This window comes from Pseudochaenichthys georgianus, chromosome 10 (genome assembly GCF_902827115.2).
Source record: "Pseudochaenichthys georgianus chromosome 10, fPseGeo1.2, whole genome shotgun sequence".
NCBI classification, from domain to species: domain Eukaryota; kingdom Metazoa; phylum Chordata; class Actinopteri; order Perciformes; family Channichthyidae; genus Pseudochaenichthys; species Pseudochaenichthys georgianus.
In genome coordinates this window covers 22346364-22362580 of record NC_047512.1, presented here as the reverse complement: position 1 = coordinate 22362580, position 16217 = coordinate 22346364, and the positions used below count along the sequence as shown (strand labels likewise).

The 16217-nt window shown below is 42.9% G+C and overlaps 1 protein-coding gene across 5 annotated transcripts in view; it reads right to left on the bottom strand.

Moving 5' to 3' along the window:
* The window catches only part of LOC117454374 (amyloid beta precursor protein binding family B member 2), a 40441-nt gene that overhangs the window by 2356 nt on the left and 21868 nt on the right, over positions 1–16217 (bottom strand). For all 5 annotated transcript variants that reach the window (XM_034093593.2, XM_071204638.1, XM_071204639.1 and 2 more), the window contains 5 exons: positions 6810–6924; positions 3088–3163; positions 880–960; positions 679–797; positions 365–547 (listed from right to left, as the gene is read on the bottom strand). In XM_034093593.2, the coding sequence (XP_033949484.1) occupies positions 365–547; positions 679–797; positions 880–960; positions 3088–3163; positions 6810–6924 (574 nt within the window). The remainder of the gene's footprint in view (positions 1–364; positions 548–678; positions 798–879; positions 961–3087; positions 3164–6809; positions 6925–16217) is intronic.

Sequence of the window (16217 nt, the reverse complement as noted above, 5' to 3'; positions counted from 1 at the left end):
TGCAAATGCATTCTGATTGATATTAAGAACATAATGTTCTTAGATACCAAGCGCTTCATTTGGTAGCTTGATGTGTTTCTGAGATACATCAATTGTTCTTATCATACTATATTTAGTCTTTTGGCACAGTTTTTCCTGAAATTGAAAGTAACGAGAGTAGTTCCATTGCCTAAAGAATGAATATAGAATGATAAGGAAACCTCACTTTTGGTTTGACCGCAGCTGTTTCGTTGAGAGTTAGAAGAGTGATATAATTAACATGAGAGCAGAATCAATCTTCTCATCTAACTTGGCAAGCTAGCCAACCAAATAATCATTTTTCAACACAACATCACCTCATCTTTATATAAAAAAAAGGACTTACTACGCATGCTGCCTGCACAGCCTCAGACACATGGCCTGCATTGGGTTCGCACCAGAATGCATGGCACTGGAAATGCTGGCTCCCAGTGTCCATAACAAAGGCGAACGAGTGCACATCTCGTCCCACGCCCATGAAGGACAGGAAACGGACTCGACACTCCACCAACACCTCCTCTTCCTCCTCCTGCACACACAAACGAGAGCAGAGTTAGATCTGAAACACTGCTCTATTAGATCTTCCTCTTTAATCTACAAGTGCATCCACATATTTTATTCATCCGTTACTCCTCAGGGGAGCAACAAACAGTCCCTTGCCTTTTTTTCTTTGATGACAGCCATAGTCGTGTCAGCAATACTCAATGTGACTGGAGTCCAGTCCTCTTTGCCTGTGGAGGACAGGAGGTTTTCTAAGGCTCCATTTATGACGTCCATCCCTGAGGAGGAAACACAGGAGAGCGTGAACAGTGAGTGCAGGGTGTGTTAATATGACGTGTTTGAGTATGAGTGCAGGTTTACCTATGGGGCGAGACACCGTCGTCATCCCCATGTACAGCACATGGAACTTCTGCACCAACTCAGTCTTTGGCAAGGGAAACTCTGCAGAGAGAAAACACACACACCCGCATTAAAACACACCCGCATTAAAACCACACGCATTAAAACCACACGCACAAACCGCTGCAGGGAATTTTATCACACGACGACATCTAATGCAAAGTCCACACGTGATAATTGGCTAAAACTAGAGGAAATAAACAAACTCTGGTGAATATTTTAATATTTTAGTGTGCTGTTGACATGATTAGGGCATGAGAAAGATATTTGCACACGAGGATGCACGTTTCTTTTAGTTGTCTGCATGAAAACCCAGCTGTGCCTGTCTAATGGCCTAAAGGCAGAAAGCATGATCAAAGATGTGCATCACCTGCATCCAATCAGCACAGACATTAACATCATTTACCCCAGGAAGTCCCCGTTTACACACCAGGCAATTAGCTGCGTCGGCTGGAGATAACCTCTGACAAGGTAACATACCAAACACTAAACATGGCTGATTGCTTAACCGCAGTTTGGAAAATGTACTTAAAGACAAAACCATTATTATCACAATACATTAAAACCAAAGCAGAAGAATCCCTCTCACATGGGGTTCGTTATTAACTTTAGCTCTATTGCTAGTCAACATGGATTTAGAAAATGAGGGCCAATTGTAATATGGAATTATTTATGATTGAGTCATAATTAAATTCAGCTCAGTGTGCAACTTAGGACATTTCTACACATACTTATCAACATCTGTAATAGTAGTAAAACTGTTATATTTAATAGATGTTATAGCCATTAAGAAAGGACATATGATGTATGTAGCAGCAGGCTATGAAGCAGTGTTTGAATCCCTGAGTTTCTAAGCCTTTTTCAGCTCTGACCACACGTCACATGGTTCACGTTGGTGGTGCTTTGTTGCACCTGTAACCGCGTCCAACTGTGATGTTGTTACATCAGTGAGGCAAGGTGAAGAGTTGAACCACTACAGTTCCCTTAAGCTATGACAAAAGGACATTTTCCTCATTATGAGTTTCAGCCCATTTGGCACAATCCACATCTTAATTACTGAATTTCAAAAATTATCAATTTACCAGAAACTCATCTCCGTTGGGTCATTTGGAGTGAAAATGGAAATCAAATCACCTCATCCGTGTAATCCATGAAAAAGAGTCCCTAATATCTCACATGTTCAGCTCTCTCATGAATGATGAGAAATGGATTTTCAGACATTCATTTCAAATGTAAAGCAGAGCTCAGACAGTCCAGATCCAATGAGGACAGCAGGGCTATTTCCTGAGTTGGCGCTCACCCCATATCATTCAGTGCTAATCTCCTAAAATGCGTCCCAACACAGAATTGTGCATAACACTGAAGAGATCTAATCCAGGCGAGAACAACAACTGTTTTTCTTCCACTGGCAGTGAATCAACCTCTAGAGCCCATGGACCAGTCTATCCACTGTAGCACGTCTCACTGAGAGCACACTAGATTTTCAGTTAAAAGAATATGAAATCAAGCTTAATAGTTATAAAACATGTGAGGAATGTTTCACCAAAAAGTGCTTTGATCCTGGGGTTGGGATGGCTGCCATGTAGCACCAGGCGTCGCCTCAAAGAAACACTAATTGGGTTTTAATGAGGTCGACTGCCTCAGTAAGTGAAGAGCCGATATACTTCTTTTTATAATCTTATGCTCCTATCCCTCATGCTCAGCAAACACACAGCAGCTGGCATTACGGCAGAGGAGGAATTGGGCTCGAGCTTTTTCTCTTTCTTCCTATAATTACTTGGGACTGAGAGGAACAAGCAGTGGGACTTAGCGAAATGGGAAATGGTGAATAGAATTAGCGCTGCGGGGATAACGCTCAGTGATTGTGAGGCGAGGAGTCAGCGGTATCTGTGTGTAACGGAACCAAACACTGCTATCTTTTCTACGAACACATGTTCACGGTCGCTCCTGAGGCGATAAGGTCATTTAAGAAACGAAAATACATATACACACACATATAAAGTTTATATGTGTGGTTTGAGAAATGTAATAATGTGAGACAAGAAACCACAGCATGAAAGATACTGTAGCACATAGCTGAGAAATGTGTAGTTCTCACGAGGGAACTACAAAAGAACAAGAATGCGTGTGTGTGTGTGTGTGTGCGCGTGTGTCTATGTGTGTGCATACCTTGTAAGGGTACATCGGAGCCGGTCTGGGAGGAGCTGCCAGCTGCAGCCTTGGCACTTTTCCTTTCAGCCATAATCTAGGTATAAAAGAATGAGTGGGAAGAAAGAGAAGACAAAACAGGGTGAGGAATAAAAACACAGAAGAGGAAAGCTACCGACTGTGAATGTGGGAATGAGAAGCAGGTATGGTCGACATTGGATTGGACACAACAGCGGTTAGATTGTCTCACAAAGAGTTGGCAAAAAACAATTCTATGCGACAAAACACATGTAAAAAAAGGTTATAAATATATACTTAAAATGTCCCCCATAGACTGTTTTGTCAATGTAGTTGTTGTAACTTAAACAGGAGTTAATGTTGTATTTATAGTTTTTCTCCGTGTGTGCTCGTATCAGTGAGTTGGTGCAGGATAAAAGGCCATGCTCAACCTTTGGCGTTAAAGGAACATAAAACCCACGGCATCGCTTGGTGATGTGTTTGTATTAGTGGTTGGAACTGTATAGCACCAACGAACACACTGTATCAAAGGGTACACAGGTAATATCTGTTCAATTCACTGTTGATGACAACAAGACAAATACATCCTTTCCTTCTCTCATGCTCCTGCTCTTCTGCTGCAGTGAACACACTCTTTAAAAAGTGTTGAATAGTCTGCATGGCCCCCGCACTGAGCCGCAGCCCTCTCCCTGCTACAGACACTTGATTAATTGTAGGTGTCATTAATCAAAGTCTATGGTGAGTCTGCAACTCTGCTCGCTAGGGAACATGCAAAAAGACGCATGCACACGCTCTCTTTTTCACACACACACACACACACACACACACACACACACACACACACACACACACACACACACACACACACACACACACACACACACACACACACACACACACACACACACACACACACACACACACACACACACACACACACACACACACACACACACACACACACACACACACACACACACACACACACACACACACACACACACACACCTCCCCTGCAGTAAAGAGAACATTCCACTGTGTTTAAAATAGGCAGTGGGAAGAGTCATTGTCACACACACAGAAAATACAGACACACACACATACACTCTTTCTTTAATTAAGGTAAGGGGCATAGAAAGAAAAATAACAGAACAAATGTTTGTCTCTAAATGGGTCAACGTGCCACTGAGGGAGAAGATCTAGCTCCAGATTCATCCTTATATGCCACTGCTGGTCTGAGGAGAGACTGGTTTCTAGAAGGTTGTGTAACCAAATCCAGGTTGTTCACTCTTTTTGATCATCACATGTCTCTATGCAGACAATACACGACTACCTACAACTCAAGGACGAGTAACTATAAGTGCTTTGTCTGGTAAAGCAGGGAGTTGCTTTACAATGCAGTCTATTTAGCATCTCAATTTAAATCTTTTAAACAAAACGAGAGGACATCACAATATGCATATATATTTTAGATTACGAGCTACTTATGTGGACACTAATTTAAAGTGGACCTATCATGCTATATTTGAAATATATATTGTAGGGCCAAAACATGTCTGTGACCCATTGTAGCCATGCCTCATACTGCTCAAACCCCTCTTTTGCAGCCCTATTAGAGAAATGCAGATTTTGGGTCCTTAGCTTGAAAAAGATAAATAAGAGGAGGCGGAGCTAATGCCTGATCAGAATTCTACCGGAGATAAAGTAAAATTCGGTTGTGATAAAACGCCATCCTGTTTAAACCACGTCAAGGATTATTTCAGTATGGAACTCAAATGCTTTTTCTCTTGCAGGTTTATCACAAGGTGAGTTCTTTTTTTATTTCCTGCTTTTTAAACACATGTGCTTTTCAGTACAGGTTAGCTCCGAGTGTTAGCGAGGCTTGCTAATGTAAACAAAGACGTCCAAAACACGTCAGGCATTGTTTCTGATAGCAACTTTCTGTGGGTCGGCCGACGTCAGTTCGGATGGAAATCTGTATCAGCTCGTTGTACAGTACACCCGTTTTTAAAAGATTTGGGTACGGAGGAAAAGAGAGAGGGTTTTATTTTCTGACGCTGCGTGAGTTCCCCGACACACGGACACATATTTATGTATAATGACATCACAAAGTGCATTTTGCATGATAGGTCCCCTTTAATAGATATTCAAAAGGTTAGAATCATATGGAATTGTTGTATTTTGGAAAGATTTGGTCTAATAAGATAACATAAGATAAACCCTTATTGATCCCTATAGGGAAATTCAGGTGTTTTAGCAGCCAAGTAATACCATAGAAGTACACAATAGCACAGGATAGTGTCCACAAAGAGTATAATTCGAATTTAAAATGTAAAATTGAGTGAAAGTATATAATATAAAAGAAATGTTCAGCATCCTGTAGTACTCTGTGCATGAACCTCCTGATTACTGGGTCAGGGTTAGTAAATCATCATCAGTGTGTAAATAGGATGTGATCCTGTTGTATTGTATGCCAAGTATTTGGTATTATATATAGATACAAACAGACTTCTTTGCTCTGAAATGTGACTCTTATGTCCTTTCCTTGCTGTATAGGCTCTTACAACTTTCCTCCATGTCTCTCCTCTTACTTCTCCGGTAAAGGCCCTGTCACACTGTCCCGAAATTGACACCCGATGGACACACGATAAAGGAAATGTTCAAATTCGGCTCTGATCGTAGCAAAATCGGGCCATTCGCGAGGGCATCTAAGCCATCGTATGATCGCCGGTGGAGTTTCTCAGGCTCCGGCAGCAACTTCGTGAGCGGCAACTTTGTAAGGCACTCGTGAGGGCATCTTGTCAAATCGTGTCATCTTCGTGTTATCATCGGTGCATTCACCCTCACTCTGATCGGGGCGAATGCCCGATGGCACCGATGATAACAAGATGCCCTCACGATGGCCTTACGAAGGGCAAAATTGACACACGAATTCAACACGAAAATGAACCTTCGCAAGGTCCTTCGGCAATTTTTTGGCATGCCAAAGATTTTGCCTCCGCTCACGAAGTTGCTGCCGGAGCCTGAGAAACTCCGCCGGCGGTCATACGAAGGCTTAAGATGCCCTCACGAATGGCCCGATGTTGCTACGATCACAGCCGAATTTGAACATTTCCTTTATCGTGTGTCCATCGGGTTGTTTTATTGCACAACAAAATCATGTAAATATATTATGTAAATAACCCAATTTGTGTTCTGTGAAACTAAAAAGGATATAATATATTATTTTGAAGGACAGTTGACAGGAAATTGTTGTTGCTATGGAAACAACATTACGGAGAAAACGTAATATTTTCTACATATAAAGACGGATAAAGTAAAGAACAAAGTCTGAAGATATCAGTACAGTATCATAGTACTGTAACATAATTGTTTTTGGTACTTTCATTGCAGTTGTATGTCTTAAATGTAATGTAAATGTTGCCTTCGTGTGTGGTTCGGGGCCATCTTCGTGCGAAATTCACAATTCCATATTCGTGTGTCCATCGGGTGTCAATTTCGGGACAGTGTGACAGGGCCTTAAAAGATAACAGAAACGTGTATTGGCACTATGTTTTCCAATCCTGGTTATAGGTTGATGTACCTTGCCTGTAGGAGTAGTTATTTCAAAAATGTACCTCTGGATAACTCCATCAGAATGTCTTTAATAGAAACCCTGATTAAAGCCTCATAACGTGCTTCATAGCAGCAGATAGGCTCATTCATGCGAAGGTAATGACACCCACCTTGGAGCAGATTTCGTGGAGACTTGTGGCGATGGCTGCGGCAGGAGTATCACATCTGAACACGTGGCACTTCAGCACCCGCGTGTTTTTGTCTCTCGCCACGTAGGCAAAGTCCCTGCAAAACATGGAGAGAAGACACATTAAGAAATAAACAAAATGGACCTTTACAGCTGATGTACCACACATTTGGTTTTGTTAAAGAGGCAGTAATAAGGATCTCTGGTGTCCAATAAGAAAGGTAATTCAGTATACTAGGCCTCACCAGCATGTATGCTTATTTCTTTACACATTTTCTGTCTGCCCTCTAACTGCTAAGGTTGCATGTCAAAGGAAGCAAAGAACAAACCAATATAGGTATCTAATTTAACAGAGAGAAACGTTTTGAAGAAGAAATGGGAAATACAAACAATCAAGAAAAAAGCAGGCAGGTCTCTTCCTTCCTAACAAGGGAATTATTGTAGCATGTAAAGCATGAGGTATGTGTGTGTGTATATGTGTATCTGAAGATGAAGACTCGAGGGACAAGCCGTGGGTGATTCAGGTTTAAGTCATGACAACTATCCCTTCAACATTAATAGGCCATCGCAGAATTCAATCTCTTTGTACATTTGCTCCAAATGATAACACTACTTCATTCCATATATTGAATGTGGGAGAGTCAGGTTGTATCCACTTAATATGAATGCACAGAATATCTGCTACTTGCTGGTTGTGCAGCAGATAGAGTACAGTTTTCATCTCAAAGCCTCCCAGCATCACTCCTTGGAGAGCCACCTTTGAAATGGTTGGATATTAAGATGAAACCACTTTTCTTTGGGCCAGTATGTGGATATGATTGCCAATTTGTATTTTACATTCCCTTAGGCTTGAGTTCAATATATGAACACATTGCTGTCCATTTGAAATCTCTCAAGGTTTTGAGTCCACATTTTATTCTCACTCCCATTATCATTTACTGTTCCATTAAAGCTAGTTTGACATCTTTATTCTCATATTTTGTTCTGTCCTTGGTCTTCGAAACTCAAACTTGTTGTCCCCCCCCACACTCTGCACCTGTTTGCGTTGTCAGCTATTCTTCAATGGAATAGAGACACTGAAATGGATTGCAAGTCATAATTACTCCATTTTGCATCATGATACATTTACGTAATTCTCTCATTAGCGCCCTCATTTATCGTGAAACATTTTGCTTCATTATTTGTCACTTACAGGCTGCCATAAGCTTAGCTGGTGTTGCTGTGATACCTGAACTGATTTTGGGCTACAAATGACTCACTCACTCACTCACTCACTCACACACTCACACACTCACACACTCACACACACACACACACACACACACACACACACACACACACACACACACACACACACACACACACACACACACACACACACACACACACACACACACACACACACACACACACACACACACACACACACGGAAACAATGTGCCAGGCGCTTCACAGTGGTGCCACACGGATGATAAAAGAGCAGTGTGAGGGTGAGACTGACTGAGAGAAGAGGCTTTCTGCAGGAAGTGGGTGGTAGTTGAAACAAAGCTACACGTGGAAGAGACAGCACACATGCACACACAGAAGATGAAAGATGGATGCATTTCTTCCTCATTATCAGGTTCGTCGAGCTGCATAACACTGAAGTCGGAGGTTCCTGAAGTGTTTTAGTGAACATGAACACGGGGCGCATGCAGAGGAGTCCATGTCAGGGTTGCCAGATGAAGCCAAGCCAACACGCACGCACGCACGCACACACGCACACACACACACACACACACACACACACACACGCACACACACACTCTCTTTCTGTCCCTCCCGAATACAAACACAGAAATATGGCAAACACAAACAGCATTTATCACAGCGCCGTCTTTGTGTTTATGAGTCCATTAACTGGACTGTCTCCTCTGCTTAATTGTGTGCTCACACAATTTGGATCGATATTGCTCTGTGCCTGTGGCCAGAAAAATGATGTGTTTGAGTAAGTGTGTGTGTGTGTGTGTGTGTGTGTGTGTGTGTGTGTGTGTGTGTGTGTGTGTGTGTGTGTGTGTATGTGTATGTGTGTGTGTGCAAGTGTGTGTGCAAGTGTGTGCATCCAGTGCGCTTCCTTCACGGACATTTAGGCAGTGTGTCACCAAAACAGCAGGAGTGGCCTTGCCTTGCACACTACAAATGGTTCTTTGATGACTCCTGCTCGCTCTCTGCGGGATCGGACTGCTATTAAACATCCAGTGTGGCTCGCTGATGATTTAACACCAGGTTTAGACCTGTGTTGGTGCTGTACTCCTGAACGAGCAACAGTGACTTTGGGCGAGGCAAAGCTACCGATTTGATACCTGAGGTGACATACAGTATGTGATTGCACAAGGGTGGGGGGTTGGAGGGGGGTCTTGGCAAAACAATTACTGAAACAATGGAGAGGCACGACGATCACAATCAAACACACCAGAAAGAGCCATTACCTTTCTCTGGGTCCCGGGAAGCAGGAGGGAGGGAGGGAAATAAAGGAAAGGAATGGAGTAGAGAGAAAAGAAGGTGGTGACGCAAACATTGGTAAAGAATAAATGAGTCAAAGAAGGAAGGATGGAAAACATGTGGTATGCCAAAAGATGTAAAGGGAGCAGAGGGTTGAATAGAAAGAGACAGGGGGACAAAAAACAAGAGAAATGTTAATACACACACCCAACTCTGAAACACAATGCTCTTTCACCTCAATCACGGTCTTCCTGTGAGGTGTGTGTGTGTGTGTGTGTGTGTGTGTGTGTGTGTGTGTGTGTGTGTGTGTGTGTGTGTGTGTGTGTGTGTGTGTGTTCATGGCTGAGGTCTGTATACTTTTTATTTCAGTGGCTCAGCGTTACACAATAATATGACAAAGCACACATTTCCTGTTAGATGTTCCAACGCACTCGTACACGCACACACACACGCACTGTTGCTTCAGATTTGCCTCAACCTTTTCCTCCTCCCCATCTCCCTTTCGCATTCACTCCTTAATCTTCCTCTCCCTCTCTGTCCACGACAGGAGAAGCCCCAAAGAAAATGACAGAGTTGCGACGCAGACGAGTCATATCAGCAGTGAAACTCTCACAGCCGCTCTCTTCCATCCTGTGGAGTCGCAGGCTGAATAAAGAACAGAGGCTTTCATTCGAACACGTCTGCCTTTGATTCTTTGATGATCCACTTAGTGGAAGCAGTCTGTGTGCTACGTACCATGTGTGTCTGCATGTGTTCAAATGCATATTTGTCTCTGTGTATTTCCCATTTTTGACTTCCATTCATGACTTTTCCTTTTGCTCCGAGTCCATTGTATTTCTTCCTGCTTCATTTCTTCTTCTTTCTTCACTTTGAGTCACATTGCTGGAATTGAATTTCAGTGTCAGGATCCTGAAAGGACCAAAAGCTGCTCTCTCCACACCTCTGCAATATTCCCCTTTCTTTGATTTTCGTTCCCACTGATTTGCATACAAGTGTCAAAGTGTGGCATACGCTTTATTACTGATGGAAGAACTATGATTCAAACACAGGAAAGACTTCTTCCTACAAAACTTCTACCGTTTATGATCACAAGTGAATCTGTCGGCCATTGGTCAACACTTTTGTTCTTTCACGCCGGAAATGAGCCAGCAATGAATAATATCAAGCTTTTAAAATACAATGACTTAAGCCTCTTGAGGCAGTGAAATTACAAAACTGTCTCTTTCATTTTGACTCATTTAAAATGTTAATGAAGGTGATCACAACACCCAGGCGTTATCATTAAGTCCTAAAGTAATACTGGCATCCACTAATAAACGCATTACATATTTTAGGGCATTTAAATAAATGAACTAATTGAAATGCATAATCTGCTGTTTTCCTTTTCTCCACATTAAGCTTTGGGAACAGATATTTAATTCTTGTGGGGGATTTTCAGATTCATGTATGTATTCATGTGTGGAAATTCTCCTCTCTACATGCGAAATAAAGACATTTAGATTCCAATGATTGTAACTCAGATATGAAAAGACACATTTCACATGTAACGGTTTAAGGGAACACAGGATGCTTTCAGGCAAACAGCTTTTTCAAAAGATTTGACATTGTATGGAGACAGAAAGAAATGGGTGTGTTCTTACTTTGACATTAGGGGACATTTACCTCTGATCTCGGTTAATGGAGGGGATGACACATGGTGGAGAGAGGCAGGCAGCCAATCAACTAAAACCCCAAGATGGATGACACATAGACCTCAGAGGTTTTGGGAGAGTTTTTGGCAGGGAAGTGAGGAAGGACGATGATGGATATATAAAATGTCAAAAGAGGGGAGTGGTAAAGGCGAAAGCAAAAATGAAAAGCTGGTAGTAAAGTAGAGAGGAATGAGAAGGAGGTGTGAGACACTAAGGAGAGAAAAAAAAAAGGTTAAACGAGGTACGAGATGAAAGGAATGAAAGCAGAGGGATGAGTTAAAGCAATACTCCCACCACTCATGTGTTTTTCCTCTCTCACTGCTCCCCACATCTTTCCAAAGCGGAATAAAGGATGACTGACTCACTACCAATCTCGCTTTGATCCTGGCCGGCTGTGAGGCAGCCTCGCCCACAGAGGATGCGTACAACTCGGAGATTAAATGAGGTCACGACTGCAGATGTAAAGTGAACTGGAGTCTGCGGCTCTGACATCACCCCAGCTTCAGCAGGACAAACAGCATGTAGCAGCATTAGCATTTGTACACTTATAAGAATTGACCACATTTAAACATGGTTCAGTCGTTGATATTCAGGGTCTGAGGCATTCACACATTTCAGTTATATTTGGATCTCCTATACCTACAGTTATTTTCCTATTCATTGAATTGCATACAGGCCATTCAAATATATTGTCTCATAAACTGCTGTCAAGTGCTGAAGACAAATGTGAGACGAAAAAATAATCCATAATGAAAAATGCTGTAGACCAGTGATTGAAGGGAGGTTGTGAAAGTGATGTCTTTGCATCCATTAAAACGGGTTTCTGCATGAAATGGGATTATTGATTGTTAGTAATAAATGCAAGGAAAGCTGCAACTAACAGATCAGTCGCTCTCATGTTCGAGATGAGCTGAAGTTAGAGGCCGTCTTCAAATTACATGCAAAATGTAAAGTGAGCTTTTTCACATGTTTTCCTTTGGAAACTTTGTTTTCATCTGGATCTCATTGACACTGCCTTTATTTAATTATTTGTACTTAATGCCCCAAAATATTTAAGAAAAGTCATATTTCCTAAAAAAATTCTGACGTGCATTTTCCAAGTATTACAATTATTATATCTCCATACACATTGAACACTACACTGCTTTATTTAAACTCAGTTTGCATCAAGATTATTCTTACATTTTGAAACTGTGAATTATACAAATCATGTTTTATAACTTTATTAAATATGGTAAACTTGTATTTGAAGTTGAATTTCATGTAATTCCTTTGTTTCTGGTATAGCTAACCTATGCCTACTATATTAAACGTAACATGATTCCACATTGTTTACTTTTGTTACCCATAAGATGAAAAGAATTACAGCTAATAATTCAAAAGGTCAATGGATTGAGGCAAAAACGGCTCGGTGTTTACTTTTTCCCCCAACAGCATTACAATGGGCTATTTGTACTGATAATACTGTATCATTCAAATGTTTCCTCACACTTTGTAAAGAATGACTTCACGATGTGCTAAAATGTTGTAATAAAACCAAAGTGTCCACAACGGCTGCAGTAAAAGAGGCATTATAAGAGGCTGTGAAAACAACACGTAAGTATTTCCCCCGCTCTGCCGCACGTCTCCTGCTCTGAAGCTCCCAGTATCGCTCAGTGGAGACTCCCCAAACCATCTGTCACACACGCACACCGACACACGGCGCCGTGGCATCCCACACACTTCACACAGACTTCAATTAACAGCTTTACAGAGTGTCTGGGCCGCTATGCTAATGCACTTACATATGCATGGGGGCATGTGGCGCAATCATAGACTGTATATATAAATGGACGTAGTGTCCGTGACGTCACCCATAGGATTCTGCAGAGTTGCCGTGAGTTGTAACGGTACGTCCACACAGCTTTTCAAAAATCTTGAAAATCTTGGAGCTGGGCGTGTCTGAAAGCTTGGGGATTTTTTGCGAGCAACGCGACCACCAACCAATCACATGAATCTCCCGCCCCCGACATACAAAGCAAAAAAACCCGGGGATTTTATGCGAGCAATATATATATATATATATAAACTCCCCAAACAGGCGAAAACCTACCAGTTTCACCCACTGTCTCTGCCACCTCCCTCCATGCCTGGTTCCTCCGGTTTGTATCCCGTTAATAGTTCTGGTCGTAAAAGAACCGGGTGATTTGCTACCGTAATTTCTCGTTTGGAATATGAGGAAATGAACTGCGATCTGGTTCTCCCAGTTTACACACGCTTCTACTGTCAGATTTGCATAAACGGGATTTGATTGGCTGACGCTTCCAACTCAGCTTCAAAAGTTGAACATTGCTCAAATTTTGAATCCTGAAAATCCTGGAAATCTTCGCTTCGCTCCCCGACAATGCAGTTCGGCGCAAAGCGAGGCAAAGTGACCTCATCCCCATTCAAAGTCAATGGGCAGAGAAGCGTTGGAAGCGGTGGAAGATTTGTCTAAAGCCGCTGTGTGGACGTACCTAACGGCCCGTCCACACAGCGGCGTGCGTTGACGCTTGCCGATGGGCGTGTCTGACACTCGACCAACAACCAATCACATGAATCTCCCGCCCCTGACACACAAGCAGCGGTTTGATTGGCTAGAGCTTGTACTGGCATATGATTCGATTGGCTGACGCTTCTGCCAAGGCGTCAAAAGTTGAACATTGCTCAACTTTTGCAGCGAGCCACGCCAGCTACGCTCCACGTCGCTTCCCACGATGCAGTTCGGCTAAAAGTGACGTCACCCCATTCAAAGTGAATGGGCAGAAAAGTTGGAAGCTTTGGATAAAAGCGTCTAACGGTACGTCCACACAGCAGCTTTTCAAAAATCTTGAAAATCTTGGAGCTGGGCGTGTCTGACAGCTTGGGGATTTTTTGCGAGCAACGCGACCAACAACCAATCACATGAATCTCCCGCCCCCGACATACAAAGCAAAAAAACCCGGGGATTTTATGCGAGCAATATATATATATATAAACTCCCCAAACAGGCGAAAACCTACCAGTTTCCCCCACTGTCTCTGCCACCTCCCTCCATGCCTGGTTCCTCCGGTTTGTATCCCGTTAATAGTTCTGGTCGTAAAGAACCGGGTGATTTGCTACCGTAATTTCTCGTTTGGAATATGAGGAAATGAACTGCGGTCTGGTTCTCCCTGCTTACACGCGGTTTGATTGGCTAGCGCTTCTACTGTCAGATTTGCATACACGTGTTTGATTGGCTGGCGCTTCCAGCTCAGCTTCAAAAGTTGAACATTGCTCAACTTTTGAATCCTGGAAATCTTCGCTTCGCTCCCCCACAATGCAGTTCGGCGAAAAGCGAGGCAAAGTGACGTCATCCCCATTCAAAGTCAATGGGCAGAGAAGCGTTGGAAGCAGTGGAAGATTAGTCTAAAGCTGCTGTGTGGACGTACTGTAACGGCCCGTCTACACTACAGGCATCAAAAAATCTTGAAGCTGGGCGTGTCTGAGGCTTGGCGATTTCTCGCGCCCAAGGCGACCAACAACCAATCAGGAATCTCCCGCCCACCCCCGGCATACAAAGCAATAGCAATGTTAAAACGAAGTAAACTGGATATAAACTCCCCAAACAGGCGAAAACCTACCAGTTTCACCCAATGTCTCTGCCACCTCCCTCCATGCCTGGTTCCTCCGGTTTGTATCCCGGTAAATAGTTCTGGTCGTAAAGAACCGGGTGATTTGCTACTGTAATTTCTCGTTTGGAATATGAGGAAATGAACTGCGGTCTGGCTCTCCCAGCTTGCACGCGGTTTGATTGGCTAGCGCTTGTACTGGCGGGATTTGCATAAACGGGATTTGATTGGCTGATGCCAGCTTCGAAAGCATCGGGAGCATCAAAAGTTGAACATTGCTCAACTTTTGATGCTCACGATGCTTGCAAAGCCATGCCATGCTCCCCACAATGCAGTTCGGCGAAGATTCAAAATCTTCTACGTCACCCCATTCAAATGAATGGGCGAAGCGTTGAAAGCATTTTTCGATGCCTGTAGTGTAGACGGGGCGTAACAAGTAACATGTAATCAAGTTTTATTTAGCACATTTTTAAAACGATTTTTGGTTGAGCCAAAGTGCTGTACATACAATAAAAACACTTTACTACAATAGCAAACAGAAGACAATAAATGTAATGTAATATAATATGCTAATTGCACAGCCAAATGCTGATTAGAAACGTCGGAGGAGGAAGTTCTTGTGACTCCTGTCAGCAGAAAGAAGATGGGAGGGAGTGAGGGCCAGGTGTGTGTGTAAAGTGTGTACAGTGTGTACAGTGTGTGCGATCCGGGGAAATATGTTGCACTTATTGATTGTGACTGGACTGATATGATTACTGACAGTGTTGTGACCTTGGCAAGAGTCCAAAGAAAATGTGGATCTGATCCAGTGAGATTCATCACTTCTACGTGGCAGGTGAGAGCAGCGCTGAATGGAGACAGCAGCTTGATGGTGATTCAGGAAAGCCCTTTCATCACACAAAGAGAATACAAAAACACCTTGCAGGCATATTTATATTTATGCCCCGGCCACACGAGGACGAAAACGGCTAAACGCATAGGATTAACGCAAACGCAAAAAAGCTTCCATCCACACGCAATAGTCATCCGGATAGTGTCTGCCCACACGAGACAGCTCCGTTTAGCTCCAACCGCTGGAGAAGCTGCAGTACATATGGAGCCTGTACGTGGCGCTGTAACTTCCTCCACAAAAGCAGCGAAGAAGCATGGTTGTCATGGTTGCCCTTCTGTTTATTCTCCGCGGTGGGGGCCGAGGGAACCGGGCAGAGTTTTTCGCCAGTCAGCGTGTATTAAAGTTTAAATCTTCCGGACAAAATTATAAAAGTGTCGGTCAAAGGTCTTCTTTGTTATTTATTGAGCTTTAAAACAAATGAATAACGACTCTATATATTATAATAATAAAATACACGGAGCCTCTCTTTTTCCTCCCTCTCTTCTGACAGCGTCAGTGTCTGTCTCATGCAGCAGCTGATCCAGTAATCAGTGACCCGGCCGACAGTAAACAAACACATTTATAACTAGGTAGTTTGAGAGGTGTCTGTCCTGTCAGATTAGACTTCACTCGCGTTTATGTCCATATAAGAAAGATAAATAATCTGAATTCAGTGTGCCGTTTACTTTGACGCGGGGGTGAGCAGCAGAGGTGGGGAGAGGCGGGGCTATTGCCTCAT